We start from the raw sequence: 19,577 nt of genomic DNA, 5'->3' as shown, positions 1-19,577 counted from the left end.
TCATAAAAGATTACAGTGTACAATTCCATTTATATGACATGGCTCAAATAAGCAAATTTATGAAGACAGAAAGTAGATCAGCAGTTGTCGGGGGTGGGAGGGGAGACAGAAGTGGCTAGAAGAAAAGGGGAGTGAATACTGCCATGTATGGGGGTTTCTCTTTAGGGTGAAATAAGTGTTATAAAACTGATTGCGCTGGTGCTGATGGCTGCACGACTCTGTAAATACACTAAAAACCACTGACTTGGACACTTTACATGGATGATACTGAATCATAACGCAATAGAGCCACTTGAAAAAAAAACCCGAAACGAAAGCCCTTGAAAATTAAAAAAACCACTGCCTTAAACAATGCCTGGTTAAAAGAAAATTTGAAGCTATAAGTACAGAACATTTCAAGAATACTATCAAGCACACTATACATTAAAACATATAGGAAGCAACAAAAGCAGCTTCAGGAAAGCAGAAGAAATGAATTATAAAAGGAGAAAGAGTAAATTCCATATTTCATCAAATTTAGGATGCCACCTATTATAAACTTAAGAATCACCATTATTTTATATATCACTAAGAAAAACTGCTGCCAATTAAACAGTGTCACCATGTTTTGTTACCGTCAGTTGAAAGATGCATCCCAACTTCAGAGGTTTAAAAATGTGGAGAGAAAAAGCACATCCTAGACTGATGGAATATAGTGAATTAAAAAGCAGAAAGACAATGTGACTGGCAAACGAAGACAAGATCTAATTCTTTGTAAAGCTAACAGACATACCTCTGGCAAAGCAAATTTTAAAAAAAGAAAGAGAAATGCAGACTATTAGGAATGTAAAGCAAATATAACCACACATACGTAGGAGGTTAAAATTTATAAGAGATTATATAAAACCCAATGGCCAAAAAACTTAACTGAAGAAAAAAACCTGAAACTTGAAAACTTGGCTCTAATGGGCAATTTTGTATTAAAATTAATTTTCCAAATTAGCTTTAAAAGAGTTAGAAAATTAAATAAACAGTGCTCACAGAGGACATTTACAAGTTGTCAAAAGTTTTTAGTGTCCCAAAAATTGCACGAGGTTTCTGAAAATATTAGGGGTCACTTTCATAAAACCTTAATTTCCCTTGTTATCAATACTATTTTATATCATAAAGAGATAGAAAATTTTCATAAAGTTAGCAGAACCGTGAAAACCAAACCACAAGAAGTATTTTTCACCTGTCAAACTGGCAAAGGAGAAAAAAACAAGCACATGAAAATACACAGTATTTGTGTACATGGGGGGAAAAAGGCAATTTTGTCCCCTTCCAATGAAGACAGAAGCTTTTATGACCTCTCTGGAGAGCGTTTTGAAAAAATACACATGAAAAGGCATAAGTTTTTTTTTTTTTTTGCCTAAGTTTCGAGCCAATAATCCCACTTCCAGGAATGTATTACAAGGTAATAATCATAACTACACACAGGAAGTTTTGCAACAGGGATGTCCATTGCAAAATCTGAAAAGCAAAAATGTGGAGACAACTTCACTGTCCATATTAGAAAGCAGATTTCAGCTGGACAAATCTATGCGATGGGATTGAGCCGTGGTACAGACACGTAGCTAACACGAAACATGCAGGAGAGAGTAAATACACAGATTTTATAGGCATTCAAACGGATGAAAAGATACGAAGCAAAATAGAGTTTATCTCTAGGTAGGAGAACAAATGATACTAATTTTCCTCTCTTCCTAATTCCTCACAGTGAACATGTACTGTTTTCGAAACAGAAAAATCAATAACCATTATAACCCTGTGTTGGAACAAATCTTATATAATATACTAATAATGCCCAGAGCACCAGAATAGAGGGGTTTGGGCTTGAGTTCCCCCAGTGCAGGAGGATGTGGATAAACCAGTAAGAGTCTTGTGACCCCAAGCTGCAGGCTGGGGAGGCTTGGAATTCACAGGTCATTTGTAAAAGCAGCAGCATATCCCTTATTTCAAAGCCCTCATCAGGAAGTTCCCCTCCTCGGGAAGGACCAACAACATGTTCCAACCCAAGACGCCAACCTGTCCCCTCTTTATCCACGGCCCATCAACCAGTCACCTCCTTATCCACAGCCCATGCTGCTTCCCAGACATTCCTCAACTAGAAACTGTAAAAACCATCTTATCTGGCACTGAGCAGGTTTCTTAAAAAATAAGAATCCAATTCAGACTCCTACCTAGATAGGGAATACTGGGGACCATCTTCAGGCTTCGGATATATTCCCGGGTCCGCTTGTAATTATCTTCTTTAGACATCAGGTAGTCCAGCTTCTCAAAGGTGGTCTTGTCTTTTCGATTCAAAAGCTGGAGTGAGAAAACAAACATACAGACCATGAGAGAGAAGGAGCCTGAAAAACGGAGGAGTAACTGTGGATGGAGACTGAAAGGAAATGTCCTAAATGACACGTCTACACTGTGCAGAATCCTGGGTACAATCAAGAATTTTAAGAGGTTCTTTCCTGTAGAGATGAAAAGGCTCATAGCCTCGACTTTATCATGTTATCAAGAATCTCACACTTGGAAGAGAACTTCCCAAACATCTCCTGTTCTGAAGGACAGACTGTCCAGCAGAGCACCCACCTCCATGGGTGCGTACACCCTGCAACAGCAAGGACCTCAGAGAGCAAAGCAAATTGTTCAAGGTCTCCCAGAGCTATTTCACAGCCACATCAGGTCTCTTTCTGAGTCCACAGCTTCTTGCTCTCTGCTCAACATTTTTGCCATTGCTGAAGGGCCCAGGAAATTTCACATGCTCCCAGCTGCACACGCTGAGCCTTTGTAGAGCCAGGTCACAGCTGCAATCTGGGCTCTCTCCCCCAGATTCCCTGTGGCAGACGGCTGTGTCATATTTACACTGGGGATGGTGTTTTAGTCAAAATAAGCCAAACTTCTTTTCTGGATGCAGTCATCTAAGGGGTGATTCAATTATGCAAACACAGGATAAGCAGGTATGCACAGCCTAGGGATGAGAGAAGGAAACCCTTTGTGACTGAGATCTGTGGTATGTATAACCGGTCACCGGGAAAGGGATGGCTCAGTGTTCATAAGGAGGCTTCTTGGAAGGAAGGAACAGAAACTGAACCCTGGTTCTCCAGACTCGAGGCTAGGGATTTACACTGAAGTAATGCTGCATGACCCAAGTCAAGGCCCAGTGCCGGGAAATGGCAATAAGAGTCTTTGAATAAAGTGGCTTTGATGAAAGGAGGCTAGGCCAGGAGAGCAGGCTTGAAAAGAGAACTGGGGGAGGGTCATCAAAGAGGGCTGGCTTTGGCACACCATGAGGCTAAGGCGGAGGCCCTCCCCTCCTCCCCAGTTTAGTTTCTAGGGCCAGTGTCTCTGGGATTTGAGATCCATGGCTGAGCCAAGGAGTATAAATGGAGAGGGACACTAGGCCAGGAGCGACCTTGGTCAAGCTTGGTATTGAGACCCCAGGGGTCGGTTCAAGGACCAGGACCAGCAGACTTGCCGCATCCATCACACTGAAGTAGGCCAGGGGTCAAGAGCTCCATCAGACAGCGGAGAGAAGTGGAACAGTGACGGTCCAGAACCAGGGGAAGCTGGCCTTTTGTACAAGTAGCCCCTTTGGGTTGCTGGGACCCAGGTCCGCAAATCCCACACTGAGGCCATGTCTGGTGCATCAGGAAACCCAGGCTGCCTTGGCCAATTTCTTGATCCTGAGCCTCTGGAGTCACAGAGGATGCAGCTGTGCAATAGCCCAGCAGAGCAGTGACAGCTTAAGAACTTCAGAGAGGAGAGAGAGGTAAAAGAAAAAGCTGAAAAGAAGGCCCCAATGATGAAGAGGTTAGAGAATTAATAGCAAGCTTTTTTTTTTTTTCTAATTGAGAAATTCGGGACACATCAGGGTGGAGATGCTGCACAGATGCTGGGGACGCTGGCCGCGTAACTGGCTTGCTAATTTAAGGCTGTTATTCATCACGTTAACAAGTGGACAGGAAATAGCACCAACTCCCATTTGCTGTTTTTAAAGCACCGTAATATACAACTCATCTGATCTTTACATAGCCCAGGGACAAAGATGCAGCCAGAATTATTTCAGGTTCATAATCACAAGGATTAAGTGACTTGTCAGAGTATCCTTCGGGAACTCGATTCAATAAAGGAAAGAAATGTATAATATAGCAACATGGAAAATGAGTAAATAGAGACCAAGAACCCAGACAAAACAACAAGCAAATTATGCAGGAGGGAAGCGTCGAGGAAAGCTATGTAGAGAGAGGTATTTGAAATGAGTATCTAAGGATGAGAAATTCACTGAATGAACACATTTACCCAGATCGGAACCAGATACTTTAGCTGTGAACTGCCCCACTGTAAAGTTGAGCAGGCTCCTCACCCTTTGGCTGGGAGGTCATCTCTTTCTTAATGCATCCTAAAATCCCACTGAATTCCTGGGCAGTCACTCATGCTCATCCAGCAGTCAAATAAATCCTGTTATCCCCATACCGCAGCTAAGCCAAACTGGTGCCCAATGCTCCCTCCACTGGGTCTAGGGGGCCCAGCTGAGGGATTGCCCGTGCCCCCTGGCATGTTTAGCCTATCTGCCTAGCCTGTCATTCTGTGCCCACAAATGAGATTCAGGATGGCATCTGATTTCTCAATAGAAATGCACAGGATGCTAGAAGACATGAAAAAATCAGGACATCTGTCCTTCACGCATGTATCTGAATACTACTTGAGACCTTCCCCTAGCAAAACAAAAAAAAATAAACCAAGTACAGGAAGATATGGGATATAGGAAACAGTGGATCCCATCTAGCAGAAGTAAAGGGAGGTTCTGGGATGACAGATGAGCAGCAAGACCTAAGAGTGACTGGTCTACATCCTATCAACCCCAGAAGATATGTCTCCAGAGAAAGAGAAGGCTCAATAGGAAACCTGATAGGACCGCACCTGTGTTGGGGGGGAATGGATACATATAAAATCTAGTAAGATACTGCACAACATGGGATATGTTTACATGTGTAGGTTGTGTATACATATAAAAGACCCAGTAGATAACAGTAGCTAGGCTAAGGATTTTTCCTGAAGAGGGAATTAGAAATGCCAGGGAAATCAAAGAGGACTCCAGAAAGGCCGCGTCATCCATAGTTAACCACGTGACCATTACAGAGGACCGTGTCTACACACCCCCAACAATTAAAACACGACGCCTCCTTTAACAAAAGTGATTTAACTACAGTGATGTGAGTGCGTCTGGAGAATGAGGGAAGGTGCTTCAGGAAAAATAAACCAACATCCGTCATACAAAGAAGTCACCGAATACTGTCTAAAGTGAACATTGAGAAGCTGTAGCAAAAACACACTGGTGGAAGTGTATCAGAAACTACCAGAAGACAGAAAGACAAAGACAAATACCATATGATATCACTTATAACTGGAATCTAATATCCAGCACAAATGAACCTTTCCACAGAAAAGAAAATCATGGACTTGGAGAAGAGACTTGTGGCTGCCTGATGGGAGGGGGAGGGAGTGGGAGGGATCGGGAGCTTGGGCTTATCAGACACAACTTCGAATAGATTTACAAGGAGATCCTGCTGATAGCATTGAGAACTTTGTCTAGATACTCAGTTGCAACAGAACAAAGGGTGGGGGAAAAATGTAATGTATATACATGTAAGGATAACCTGACCCCCTTGCTGTACAGTGGGAAAATAAAAAATTTAAAAAAAAAAGAAAAAAAAAAAAAAAAAACAGCAAACAGAAACTAACAGAAGAAACGCACTCAGTAACTCTGAGTGTTTGCCTCTGGGCAATGAATGGGGTAAGGAAAGAGAGACAGCAATGAGTATTAGTTGTTTCACTAAGCCTTTCAGTACTTAGTGAGTTTTAAAATTAATGTGCATGTATTATGCTGAATAAATCCTTCAGAGATTTGATTTTTTAAATGGAGGGCTTGTTTATTCGAAAAATAACAGCATCTACTTATATATGTTTTAAACTTTTATTACGAGTAGAGCCATAAACTGAAAACCTCATATGAATTGAGAGTCCTTTAGATTTTAGTGCTTACAGGAAGCCTTGGGAAGAAACCATTAGAACTACATGCAAGAAAACAAATTATCTGCCTACTTGAGTCAAACAGATACTTAAAGTATTCGTGTTCAGGAAAAGAGGTAAGGAAATAAGATTAAGGAAAAGTTCACTAAATACAACAGGCAACTTTACTTCTAGTTGAGTTTAGAAGTACTGGGCCACCCTGAGGTTTTCTTCCATAACATTCATTACAGTTGTGAGTAATTGTGTGATTACGTCTGTGTTTCACTCAGCAAATGATGAATCCCATGAAGGCCGTGACCATGCTGGCTGTATTCATGCCACTATTCCTGCGCCCCCCATCTAGTTCCTGACCCAGAGAAAACACTGCCTAAAGATTTGCTGAAGAAAAGAAGGAGAAAACTAATAATGACGACTGAAAATTTCAACTCCTTGGAAATTTCTGAACACCCCAATAATTTTTGGGTAAAAGAAGAAATAAAAAGCAAGGTTAATTTAGTCACTTATGATGGAGCATAATGGAGGATAACGTGAGAAAAAGAATGTATATATGTATGTGTGACTAGGTCAATTTGCTATACAGTAGAAAATTGACAGAACAAAAAAGATCATTTAAAAATAAATAAATAAAAACAAAAAAGATCATTTAAAAATAAATAAAAATAAGGGTAGACTGTAATAAGTATTTAAAAAGCAAGGTTATAGACTATTTACAAACCACGAATATATAGAATGTATAATCACTATATTAAACAATGTGATGAGGCCAAAACTGTACTGAGAGGAAAATGCATGGCTCTTACCTGTTAACTCTTTTAAACAATAAGAATATAAATGAAGTTAACATTCAACTTAAGAAGCTAAGAGAATGGGGGGCGGGAAATAGGAGAAATTGATTACCAGGTAAAATTAGGAACTGATTTTTAAAAAGATAAAACTAAACACCAAACCTATAGACATGATAACTAAACCCAAGAACCAAATTTTGTAAAAATGGCAATAAAACAAGTAAAACAATCAGGCAAAATGCAAAAACACACATTAGAAGTGAGAAAGGGGCATAACCACATATGCAAAGTGAGCTAAAATTACAAGGTAAAAGTCAAGTCCCTACATATTGATTTTAAATCATTTTCATGGGGAAAAGGATAAAAGGGACTCATAAACCACAGTGTCAAAAGCCAGGAAGATCACAAATCTTGCTCAAATACCTGATGAAGTGGGATGCTTTTGGAAATTTCCCTTATCATGCTCCGAGAGGCTGTATGTGGCACTCATATTTGACTAACGATGAAAAATTCCCCTCTTCTGGTGAACAGTTCAAATCTGGAAGCTGTCTCCATGGAAGAAACAAACAACAAAAAAAGTCCCTCCAAAACCTCTTTATGAGGATGTTGGTATCTTGTTCCCTTGCCTTGAGAGAATAACATTTCTTGATACGTGGAAATGTTTTTCAACAAAGTAACATTTCTTGATACGTGGAAATGCTTTTTAATAAAGAGCCTGAGCTTCAACTATGCTAAAAGTGGCTCAAAATTCTATTTCAATTCCAGTGTCTACTGTCGGTATGGAAAGAATTTTTAGTGCTGTGGATAATCTATGGACCAATGGATTCAACAGATTGAGTATGGAATGAGTAAGGAATGAAACTAGGGCACTCAAAAAAAGTAATTTTTACCTCTTTAGATACAAACCATTGGTTTCTGAAAAATAAACTACAGAGTCGTATACCTAGTGTAAAATATTACCTGCAGTGGAGTCTGTTGTAAGTGACATAAGGGAAAATTTTGACTTTGTCAGTTAGTAAATGACCTGGCTTGCTAGCCACATCTGTCTTGGACTAAGGCACTCCATACAGATAGATGTTAACTTGTAGAAAATTTAGTTAGGCGAATAATTCCACTCCATAGAAAGGCAAGTTACGTCTTCAAGGAATCCCACTGATTGTCATCGGGGGAATGCTGACTCATTTTCTATCCATTTGAAAAGTTATTTCAACATTCTTTACCTGACTATAAAAGGGTAGTGCTCTTGGTCCCCATGTGATACGGTTATAATATCTTACTGGTTCTCCATCGGTTAACGGGTTAAACAAAATCTTTGACAAGTATTCATTTTCTACTTATGTGAGTCATGATGTTTATCTTTCTAAAAAATTATCCTTCAACAGTTTATATGCACAGACACATAAACACATCGTTCACATGCATACATACAGACATAGTGTATAATCTTGTAGGACAATTTTAATCATGTTTCCAACAATTTTGCTCTTGTTTTAAAAAAAAATTCTGCTCATGGCCACCCCGGGAGACATTCGCACTAAGTCCCAAGAGCAGGGCTGGGAGGATGAGATTGGTCCTTGAACAGAGGTTTGCCAAGGTCCCATCCTGGGTCCAGAGGTGGCTGTGTGAGGGAGGCGTCAGGCACCCGATGTGCACCCTCATTTGTTTGACTAGGTCACCGAGCCATGAAAAGGACGGGTTAAGGTGAGGAAGGGTCAGAAACACTACCAGAGGGCTCTAGGAGACGAGAACCAGCTCCGTTGCAGAAAGGAGGAACCAGGAAGAGGCGGGCCTGGAAATGACTCTTGAAGAATGTCAACCAGCAGAGGTGGGGCTGGAGGGACCCCAGAGGCCAAAGAATGCTGAGCAGTGGCCTAGAGGCAGGAACACACAGGGATGCTCAAGGGAGCAGCAACTTGGCAAAAATGCAGGCAAGTGTTGCCTTGGACAAGCCTGGGAAGGTCAGAGAAATGGAAGCTCGCCGTTTGGCCAATTATGCCCTTGACTTGGCCATTTTGGATACTGTGGACATGTGATGACCAATTTGACTGCTTCTTCTACTTTTCCGGATTCTTCAACTCAACTTGCCAACAGGGTGCCAATCACAAGCGGCTAAGCATGAACAGTGAATACTAATCAAAGGTAGAAGAATGAGTTGATTGTGGCCGTGTTTGAACAGGAAATTCCTCTGGCCAGCTCTTGCGTCTCTTCCGCACGTGACCTGGGGCACCGGGTTGCTATGATGCTGGTGGCAGCAGATGCTCCACTGGCCACAGCTGAAGGGTTTATGGCTTGTGTTTTTTAGGGCCAGGAAGTAGGGGTGAAGGAGGTACGAAACCTTTTGATATTTGCTGCTATTGCCCAAAATGCTCTACTCTGTCCTCTGTACTCTCCAAGATTCTCCCTACCCACGGGCTTTCATCAAGTGCCACGTTCCCAAATGCAAAACACCCATCAAGACACACCAACCCTCTCTCTCACCCAAGCTCAGTATCTTCCCTAAATCTAAGGGATTGGTGAAATCCAGGGTTATAAATTCAAACGATGGTTAAAAATTGACTGGCAAGATATTCATTATTATAAAACTAGACGTAGTGCAATGAATGTTAAAATGATAGATTAAAAAGAGCAGCATCAAAATGATGACATCACACATCAAAAAGAATAAATACCTAGGAATAAACCCACCTAAGGAGGCAAAAGGCCTGTACTCCAGAAATTATAAGAGGCTGATGAAAGAAATTAAAGATGACACAAACAGAGGGAAAGATATACCATGTCCTTGGATTAGGAGAATCAGTATTGTTAAAATGAGAAGTTCCCATTGTGGCACAGTGGAAATGAATCCGACTAGGAACCATGAGGTTGCAAGTTTGATCCCTGGCCTCGCTGAGCGGGTTAAGGATCCAGCATTGCCGTGAGCTGTGGTGTAGGTTGCAGACGCGGCTCGGATCTGGCATTGCTGTAGCTGTGATGCAGGCTGGCAGCTGTAGCTCTGATTAGACCCCTAGCCTGGGCACCTCCACATGCCACAAGTGCGGCCCTAAGAAGCCAAAAAAAAAAAACCATAGAATTGTTAAAATGACCATACTACGGCAAGGCAACCTATAGATTCAATGCAATCCCTATCAAATGACCAATGGCATTTTTCACAGAACTAGAACGAAAAAATTTTACTTTTATGTGGAAATACGAAAGACCCTGAATAGCCAAAACGATCTTGAGAAAGAAGAACAGAACGGGAAGAATCATGCTCTCTGACTTCAGACCATACTGCAAAGCTACAGTCATCAAAATAGTGTATGGTATTGGCACAAAAACAGACATATAGATCAATGGAACAGGATAGAAATTCCAGAAATAAAGCCACACATTTATGGTCAATTAATCTATGACGAAGGAAGTGAGAATACACAATGGAGAAAAAACAGTCTCTTCAATAAGCGGTGCTGGAATAACTGGACAGCTACAAGGAAAAGAATGAAATCAGAGCATTCTCTAATACCATATACAAAAATAAGATCAAAATGGATTAAAGGCCTAAATGTACAACCAGATACTATAAAACTCCTAGAGGACAATGTAGGCAGAACACCCTTTGACATAAGTCGCAGCAATGTTTTCTTGGATCACTCTTCTAGGGTAATGGAAATAAAAACAAAAACAAACAAATGGGGCCTAATTAAACTTAAATACTTTTGCACAGCAAAGGAAACCATAAACAAAATGAAAAGACAACCTACAGACTGGAAAAAACCTTTGCAAACAATGTTACCAACAAAGGACTGACTTCTAAAATATACAAACAGCTTATACAGCTTAATATCCAAAAAAAAAAAAAAAAGGCAAACAAACAACCCATTCAAAAAAATGGGCAGAAGACCTAAACAGACATTTCTCAAAGAAGACATACAGATGGCCAGCAGGCACATGAAAAGATGCTGGATATGGCTAATTACTAGAGAAATGCAAATCAAAACTACGATGGGTATCACTTTCATGCCAGTCAGAATGGCCATCATTAAAAAGTCTACACATAATAAATGCTGGAGAGAGTGTGGAGAAAAGGGAACACTCTTACACTGTTGGTGGGAACATAAAGTAGTACAGCTACTACGGAAAAGATTATGGAGCTTCCTTAAAAAACTAAGAGTTACCGTATGATCCTGCAAACCCACGTTTGGGCATCTATCCAGAGAAAACTCTAATTTGAAGAAATATGTGCACCCCAGGGTTCACTGTAGCACTACTTACAATAGCTAAGACATGGAAGCAACCTAAGTGACAGAGGAATGGATAAAGAAGATGTGGTACATCTATACACCATGGAATACTACTCAGCCATAAATAAGAATGAAATAATGCCATCTGCAGCCACATGGATAGAATTAGAGATTCTCATACTAAGTGATGTAAGTCAGAAAGAGAGAGACATATTACCATATACTATCACTCATATGTGGAATCTAAAATATGATGCAAATGAATTTACTTATAAAACAGACTCACAGACATACAGACATTAAAAAAAAAATTATGGTTACCAAAGAGGAAAAAGTGGGAGAGAAAAAAGAAAGACGAAAAAAAACCTCATGGTAAAATTTCATGTTAACTTATTCACTAAGCATATAATAGAATTGCAACAATTTTTTAACAAGAAAAACATGGTTGCATCAGGGTGCCCTGCTCTGGAAGAGTGATGAATACAGACCCCCTGACTGAGCAAAGGGTTGGGAGTGCTAAAAACTGTATTTAATCTTGGATGTGAAAACACCAGAGCTACGTTTTAGGGTGATCACTCCGGGGGTGGTGTGAGGGAGAGAGGAAGACTGGAAGCAAGGAAACCAGGTAGGAGATGGCGAGGCTTTCCGGTCATAGATCAGAGGGCCTGGCTTACAGGGGCGGGGGACTCTGCCAGTCCATGTGAGGAGCGTTAAGAAGAGCTGAAAACAATAACAACAACAACAGCCACAGCCAACACTTATCTAGCCCTTACCACATGCCGGGCATAGTTCTAAACATTTTGTTCATATATTCAGTCTTCCAATCCTTATCAGAAAAGGCAGGTCCAAGGCTGGGCCCTAGATTCTGATTCAAGGGTCCACCCTCCTTCTCTCTATGGGACGCTGGCACTCCTTTCTTGGCCTGTGGCCCCATACCAATTCAGGTCATGTGTCCTGAGACCCAACAGCTACCTGAGGTACAGCCTGGGGTGACAGTTTCCCACAGGGACTTTTTCCACTTCTGTACTTTAGGGTCCCCCAGGCTGGACAGAGATTTCCTGACAGGGTGGGGTGGGGGGCACTTGCTGGCTCTCTGATTCCTGAGAGGAGCTGAATTCCACCACCACCCACCACCCCCGCCACCATATGCAAGCACGAGAACCCCAGCCCCCGGCAGCAAAGGTCTCCGCACAGCGCCCTCTGTGAACCCCGCTCACTGGGCCGACCCTGAGAACATTATTTCCGGCACGTGGTGACTTCCCCTTCTTGGCTTCGGTTCAGCTTTGCTGCTTGGTCTTTCATTTGGCTAATCTGTGTTGGGGCGTTTGGAGCGGGCAGCTGGGGGAGCGGGGCTTACTCCTCGTCAGCGCCGTCTATGGCATCGCCTCAAAGTCGGCCCAGGGTCTCCTGGCGCTCACGGTCACTTCCTGAAACCAAACTCTGATCTCAGACGTGCCAAGGGTGAGCTGTCAAAGGAACGTGCGGGCAGACGGCTCCGTGGAGCAGGCATGGGCACGTGGGTCTAGGGCTGCAGGGAGAGAGCAAGGGGGCTGCCCCCCGGGGCGCAGAGGTGGCAGGTGGAGCCTCGCAATCGGGGAGATCCCCAAGGGAGAGCCGTCAGACTGGGGAAGATGAGAGACGGGTCAGAGCCTTGCAGGACACTTAGGTCCAGTGGGTGAGAGGGATGAAAGCAGGCAGGGAGAGTCAGCCGTCAGAACGCGGGAAGAGAACCCAGCCTGGTGAAGAGAGATTTTTCAAGAAGAGGGTGACAGATGTTGTGGCAAAGTCAAGGAAGATGAAGGTGCAAACACTGGCAGAATTCACAGTTCTGAGAAGCAGCTCGGGCAGGGCTACCGAGGGAGGGGTGATCGGAGGCTGCACAGGTCACTTTCCTCAGCCTCCCCCACCCCCCCACATCCTGCCTCCCACCTGAGCCAGGGAGCCCAGGCCGGAAAGCAACGGGTCATCAACATCAGAGGGGCCCAGAGGCACCACCTGAGCCGCGGGGAGGAGAGGCACCTCCTGCATGACCGCCACACACCTGCCTTTCTGTGGCCATTCTCAGACCCCCCGGATGTGTGAAGCGAGAACCCTGCTCCCTGGAGGTTCCCCTTCCAGGTCACCACCCTTCAGACCTGCCTCCGGACCCATCAGCTGTGATTCCCTCCCCGCCAAGCACTTCAGTTTTCACTTTGCTGCTGCAGATGAGTTCAGCTCTCTGGGTCAGTTGGGCAGGAAGGTGCACAGAGCAAGCACAACGCGTGCACGTGCAGCACGGGCTGTAATTACAGAGTGACTCGCCCACACTGAATCCCATGGCCCCAGGTCACTCCTGTCTAAGTCAATCTCCTGGTGGGAGCGCCCTGACCAGAGAAAAAGTTTCACCCACTTCCAGCTGCTCAGGCCCCAAACCTAGGAGCGTCCTTCGGTCCCTTCCTTACTTCATCGCTGAGGGCCCACCAGTCGTGAATCCTGCCAACTCTGTCTTCCGAATGCCGCCCCGATCGCTCTCATCTCTCCACATCCACTGCCACCTCCCTGACGCTGGGCAACAGGACCTCACTCCTGGATTCCGCCCTAGCCCCCAGCCCGGCTCATTCCCGTGCTGGCCCCCTTGCACCCCTCACTCAGTTTGTTTTTCGCATAGTAGCAACAGCAATTTAAAAAACAAAAAGCCACCAGATCATGTCTGTCTCCTGTTTGAAGCCCTTCACTGCACTTAGGAGAGCCCCCGACTCCTCCCCAGCTGAACCCTTCCCAGTCGCCCCCACTGCCCGATCACAGCACCCTCACCAACCTCCCTGAGGCCTGCTGCGCTCTGGCCACACTAGCCTGGAGTTTCTTCCACTATGGCCTTTGCACTGGCTGTGCCCTCCTCTTGGCATGGCTGGCTCCTTCCTGTCACTCAGGCCTCAGAGAGGCCTCCCCTGAACACCGGCTCGGTCCCCCTCACAGCCTCCTCTTTTAGTCTCTAGCATCCCTTTTATTGCATCTGACAGCCCTTGGTTCATTCCTTCATGCATGCAATGAACATATATTGCACCAGCCAGACTAGGCATGTGTTTATTCTCCCTCAAAAACGTGTCTGTCTCGCCTGGATAACACAGAAGCCCATGAAGACCGGGGCCTTGACCACAGCCTCACGGCCTGGCATGGAGGGGGTGTTTGATAAAGCCTTGATTTGCAGAATGAATAAGAGCTGCATGGTATATGTGCTCAGGATACCAGACCTGCTGATAGGACTTCTTGTAGGTCTCATGGTTTTGAAGTGGCCAATGTTCCAAAGTGGCCCAGTGGTAGGATAAATCAGACCCTATCTGCGCTTTTCCAGGCAGGAGCAGGTGACTCCCACTCTGTTTGTGCATCCAGCCAGCATTTACTGGGGGCCTCTTATGAGCAGGCCTACGCACCATGTCAGCCTCTGTCCTGTCCCAGCTCACCCACTGCTGGTACTCCACAGCCAGCTATGGACAGGCCAACAGCCAGCTGTGGACAGGCCGATGACGTGCCTGGCCCACCGGCTAATGACCGACTGGCCCTTGCTGAAACCGAATGGCAGGTCTCCTCCACACCTGTGACCTCTTCCACCCAGGTTTCTCAGATAACCAGGGTTTCAATGCGACCCCAGGGACAGCACTCTGGGAGCTGGCCACACCCTGTCCCCAGGTGCTGTGTATCAGCCTCATTTCCCCAGGCCCACTTCTTCTTCCTCTTCTTCTTCTTTTTTTTTTTTTTTTTTTTTTTTTTGTCTTTTTAGAGCTGCACCCGCGGCACCTGGATGTTCCCAGGCTAGGGGTCCAATCGGGGCTGCAGCTGCTGGCCATAGCCACAGCCACACGAGATCTGAGCCTCGTCTGCGACCTACACCACAGCTCACAGCCACACCGGATCCTTAACCCACCGAGCAAGGCCAGGGATCGAACCTGCATCCTCATGGATGCTAGCCAGATTTGTTTCTGCTGCGCCATGAAGGGAACTCCCCCTAGCCCCACTTCTCAAGCAGTGCATGTGCGCATTTTCCCCTGTCCTGTGTCCAACCTGATTCCAACATCAGGTTCCATCACAGACAAGCATCCAGCACACCAGCCAAGAACATGGACCATGTGTCCAGCAAGACAAAGCTATATCCCACTGGCTCTGATGCTCCCCAGCTCTGTGATCTCAGACAGGTCACTGCAACTCTTGGAACCTCAGTTTCTTTCTCTGAGAAATGAAGACTATAAAAGCACTGACCTTTGGGGCTTCTATGGCTGGTGTGCCTGCTCCCGCCGCCCGCTGCCCTGTGAGCCCATGAGATCTCACCAGTCTCAGATCAGGGGACAAGTGGGGACAAGGGAAAGAGCAATTTTTTGGTAACGTTTCTACAGCTAATCTCATTACCAGAAAAAGAAGTAGCAAAAGAAGGATGCACAATAAACACAACTCAAACAACCAGCATATGCTTGGCTAGGCACCAGGAACATGGGAAAAAACTCTTGACTTCATCATGAAGAAGGCAATCAAGGAGAGAGACAGACCTGTAAACAAAACTGTAGGAGTTTCCTAGTGGCTCAGCAGGTTAAGGGGCCGGTCACTCTTGTGCCTCTGGTTACTGCTATGGTGCAGGTTCGATCCCTGGCCCGGGAACTTCTGCATGGCAAAGGTGCGGCTAAAAAACAAAAAAACTGCAGAGCAGACCCCCGTGCGCTTTGCCACAACAGGTACAGAGAGAGTGTCGGAAACACAACGGCACCGTGGATTCCACTGTGCTGGGGGTGATTAGGATGAGGGAGAAAGATGGTGAGTCTGGGCCCCACCATTTCAAATGCTCTGGCCCAGCCACTTTCCTCGGATTGACAGGACAGGGGGCAAAAGCCAAGAGTCTGGTCTAAAACAAAGACTGGAGTTACTGTCATGGCGCAGCGGAAACAATCCAACTAGGAACCATGGGGTTGCAGGTTCGATCCCTGGCCTCGCTCAGTGGGTTAAGGATCCAGCGTTGCCGTGAGCTGTGGTGTAGGTCACAGACGTGGCTCAGATCTGGCGTTGCTGTGGCTCTGGCATAGGCTGGCAGCCACAGCTCTGATTAGACCCCTAGCCTGGGAACCTCCATATGACGCGGGAGCAGCCCATGAAATGGCAAAAAGACAAAAAACAAAACAAAACAAACAAACGAACAAAGACTGAGAGGTGGGTTTGCCCAGAACACACAGCTCCCAACACACGACCTTGGAGATGTCGTGTCATGTTGTAATCCACTCAGCATGTAGCACCTCCTCTCCCCCTCACACCACTGCTGTCAGTTTCCATTCTTATCTCCTGGGACGCTGCCTCCCCCACCCCTTTTGCCCTGCTAAGTGGCCCTCTGTAACCAAGGAAACGGTCCTGGCTCTCAGCCTTTAGGGGACCATGGGGAGATTTCTTAGAAAAAAGAAGAGCTGTTGGTGCCAGGGGTCACCTGTCCTTTGGTGACACACCATCTCAGCTCCCCGGCCTCTGCCTGGCTCCCACTTGCTAGATGCCCACTGAGTTGTCACAGTCAGCGCCCAACGCCAGGGGACTGGGAGCAACAGACGCCACAACTAACCAAGGAATGAGTGGCCAAAAGGCAGCCTTCAGGGCCTGGCACCAGCTCTCTGGCTCGCTGGCCGTGTGTCCCCTCCCTGGCGGGCCCTCCTCCGACTTCCCTTTCCCAGATCAAGGGACAAGTGGGGAGAGGGAAAGGAGTTCTTTTCTGGCAACACTTCTAGGGCTAATCTCATTACCAGAAATTACCAGAGACCAGCTGCCAGGCCAGCAGCAGCCACGGCCAGGACAGAGGCTCCGCCGCCTGGGACAGTACCAGTAGCGAACTGCTCTCGTCGTCAAAGCTCCTATCAGAGGACTTAGGATAGAGAAGTTAAAACACTAAACAGGCCCTGCCCTCTTGTTTTGAGCGACAAGACGGACTGGAATCGTCCTTCTCGCTGAGCTCCGTGGGGTGAGGTGGTTTAGCCGGCGCCTCTGCAACCAGACCGCCTGGGCCGAAGCCGGCTCTGCCTCTCAGCCGGTACCCTGCAAAGCCACCCGCTGCTCCGGGCCGGCGCTTCCTCGTCTGTAAGGAGGATAACGAACAGCAGTGCCTGCCTTCGTGGGCAGCTGTCAGGAGGAAATGCGTTACCACGGGGAAAACTTTTGAGAGCAGCGCCTGGCCCGCTGCAGGGAAGAACAGCTGACCCGCATGGGCTGGAAGCGGGTTAGATAGGAGGCCCATGCCTTCGAATGGGTCCTGGGTGGATAACTCACTCCAGGCTCTCTGGGGAGCCGTGGGAGATTTATTTTCATCGCAGCAAAGACTCATCGATCACAGTGATGACTTGGCCGCCCTGCAGCAGTGCTCTGTCAGGCCACACGGGGTGGTCCTGCGGGTCGTTCTGGCCTGACGCTGCCCCAGGTCCTGGTCAGAACCCAGCACCCTGCGGAGAACACTGGCCAAAGCTTCCTGGATGGGCCCTGCCCATGCCTGAGTGGGGGCATCGCTGTGCTGCCCTCACCGCCTGTGCAGCTTATGGGGACCGCCCAGCGTCCCTGCGTGACTGACAGTAAGGTCTGTGCACTGTGAGAACCGCCATTCATTCTTCCGGCGCACACACAGTTCCTGGCAGGCCAAGAAACCATAGCGGCATCTAAATGATGGAAAATTCATTTGAGAAAGAATCTCCAAGCAACTTTTGTAAAAAGCTTCACAGCTCAGATGGACTCAAGGAATCACAGGGCTGGCAGCAGCCACAGAGACAGCGGCTTCCAACTTGCTTTCGACCTCCCAAGCCATTGCTCAACTCAAGTTCACCCAGAAGCCTAGGACATAAAACTGATAAAAACAGAGCTGCTCTGGCAGAAACCGTGCCCAGGCAGTCGGCTGAGCGCCCTCCCTGCTCTCCCCCAGCCCCTGCTGGCCCCAAGGCAGCTCCAAGGAACCTGCGGGGGCTCCACGAGGCCCTGATGGAGAACCACAGATCCAGGCCAGCCCCTGAGAAGATCCAAGGAGACAAATCCCTCAGCATCGCTCTGCGCAGACGGGGCCGGCACGCAAACCCAGTTTCCTGACTCCAGGCTAGCGCCTCCCTCTCCACTTTGCTGAGGCTAGATCTATGGAAAAACTGCAATTTAAAGAAGCAGGGCTCACTTCTGGTCACCCACAACATAATCCCAAGTATTTTAAAGGCCCCTGAACTAGCCAAGTCTGAAACAGAGGCCAGCCCCACAGACTGGCCGAAAGAAGTTCGGAAATGAGTTGCAGAGGCACAGCTGACAATCTCCTTCAGTTCGGTGGGACATAAACAGGTCTTGAAAGGCTTGGGCTGTGTGGCTGCGAGAGACCCCGGGACCAGGCGGGCCAGGAGGCCAATGCTAATGAGCTATGGAAATAGCAGTCACTTCCCCCTGTCAGGCACGGTGCCAAGCGAAGGAGGATAAAGAGGTCTGAGATATTTTAAAAGTATTTTTACAGCAGAAAAACTTTCCTACAGACTCAATTATATAACTATCAGACTCCACCTCTGAGCTGAAATTATCCATGGCCTTCAGGAAAAAAAAATAATAATTTTTCCCTACACGAGGGTCACAGGTTTCTCCAGAGAAACGCTTAGCTGTACAGCCAGCAACCCAGGGCAGCTGCAAACCATCAGCCCAGAAAACTTCCCAAGGGCAGTTTGGAGCGGAGGGCAGAAGTCATGCCACAGACCCCGCCATCCCACAGGAGGCTGTCGGGTCCGGAAAGGCAGTGCTCGGGGGGCCTGCTGACCCCAGCCCCGCCAGTGTCCTCCCAACGTCCTTATCCCCAAGCGGAGAGAGAGGACGCCCAGGGAACACCGCACTGGCCCACAGTAATCCTCTGTCCTCAGCAAAGGGCAGACAGAGGAAGGCCTCTGGGGCCTGGGGGATGAAGGGCTTCAAGGACACGACAGCCCAAACCCAAGGAACAGACGTAGGAAGATGAACTTACAGCCCAGGTTTTCGTCAGCCTGAAGATGGGTGCGCTTTGTAATGCTGACACCACAGACATGAGAGAATGAAGGTTGTTGAGTTCTAGAAGTTTCTGCAAAAAAAAGATATGGAATAAATTATTTTGCTGCTATAAACAACAGAACAGAAACATGCTCAAGTGTTACCAAATGTTGTCATGTTTAAGAAATGCAATTACACTTAAAAACACCCCATGTAGAGAAATATAGTTCTAGGAAGTTCATAGAAACCATATGCTCTTTTTCTTCCCAATTGTCAAAAGGTGAGTCTGCATCTAGAACATTTGCAAAATTTCATAAGCTGACTAGTCTGGCTGCTGGACAGAAACACGGTTCGGGATGAGGTTGGATAATATCCTTTCTGTTCTTTTTTGAGATGAATTTGAACTGTCCCAGCAGGCTACTGCAAACGGAAACCCCAGCTGTGCCAACAATGGCATCGTGGGTCTTCTGTGGTTACCTTAACACCCGAGCGAGGGGGGCTGAGGAGAGGTGGCCTCCATCTGCATAATCCCCCTCAGCTGGGAAGACGGAGCCCCGGCTGC

General features: G+C 46.5%; 1 protein-coding gene across 21 annotated transcripts in view; it reads right to left on the bottom strand.

Moving 5' to 3' along the window:
- RALGPS1 (Ral GEF with PH domain and SH3 binding motif 1) overlaps positions 1-19,577 on the bottom strand; it is a 333,379-nt gene that overhangs the window by 147,741 nt on the left and 166,061 nt on the right. For 20 of the 21 annotated variants that reach the window (XR_002337608.1, XR_002337607.1, XM_021069060.1 and 17 more), the window contains 2 exons: positions 19,014-19,106; positions 2,202-2,328 (listed from right to left, as the gene is read on the bottom strand). Coding sequence is in view for 19 of the 21 variants with exons in the window: in XM_021069060.1 (XP_020924719.1) it covers positions 2,202-2,328; positions 19,014-19,106 (220 nt within the window). In the remaining 2 variants the exon portion in view is untranslated. The remainder of the gene's footprint in view (positions 1-2,201; positions 2,329-19,013; positions 19,107-19,577) is intronic. The other variant, XM_021069073.1, reaches the window with a different exon arrangement.

Source organism: Sus scrofa, chromosome 1 (assembly GCF_000003025.6).
Source record: "Sus scrofa isolate TJ Tabasco breed Duroc chromosome 1, Sscrofa11.1, whole genome shotgun sequence".
Classification (NCBI taxonomy): domain Eukaryota; kingdom Metazoa; phylum Chordata; class Mammalia; order Artiodactyla; family Suidae; genus Sus; species Sus scrofa.
Note: the sequence above shows the minus strand (reverse complement) of the source record. Positions and strands in the feature narration are given on the sequence as shown.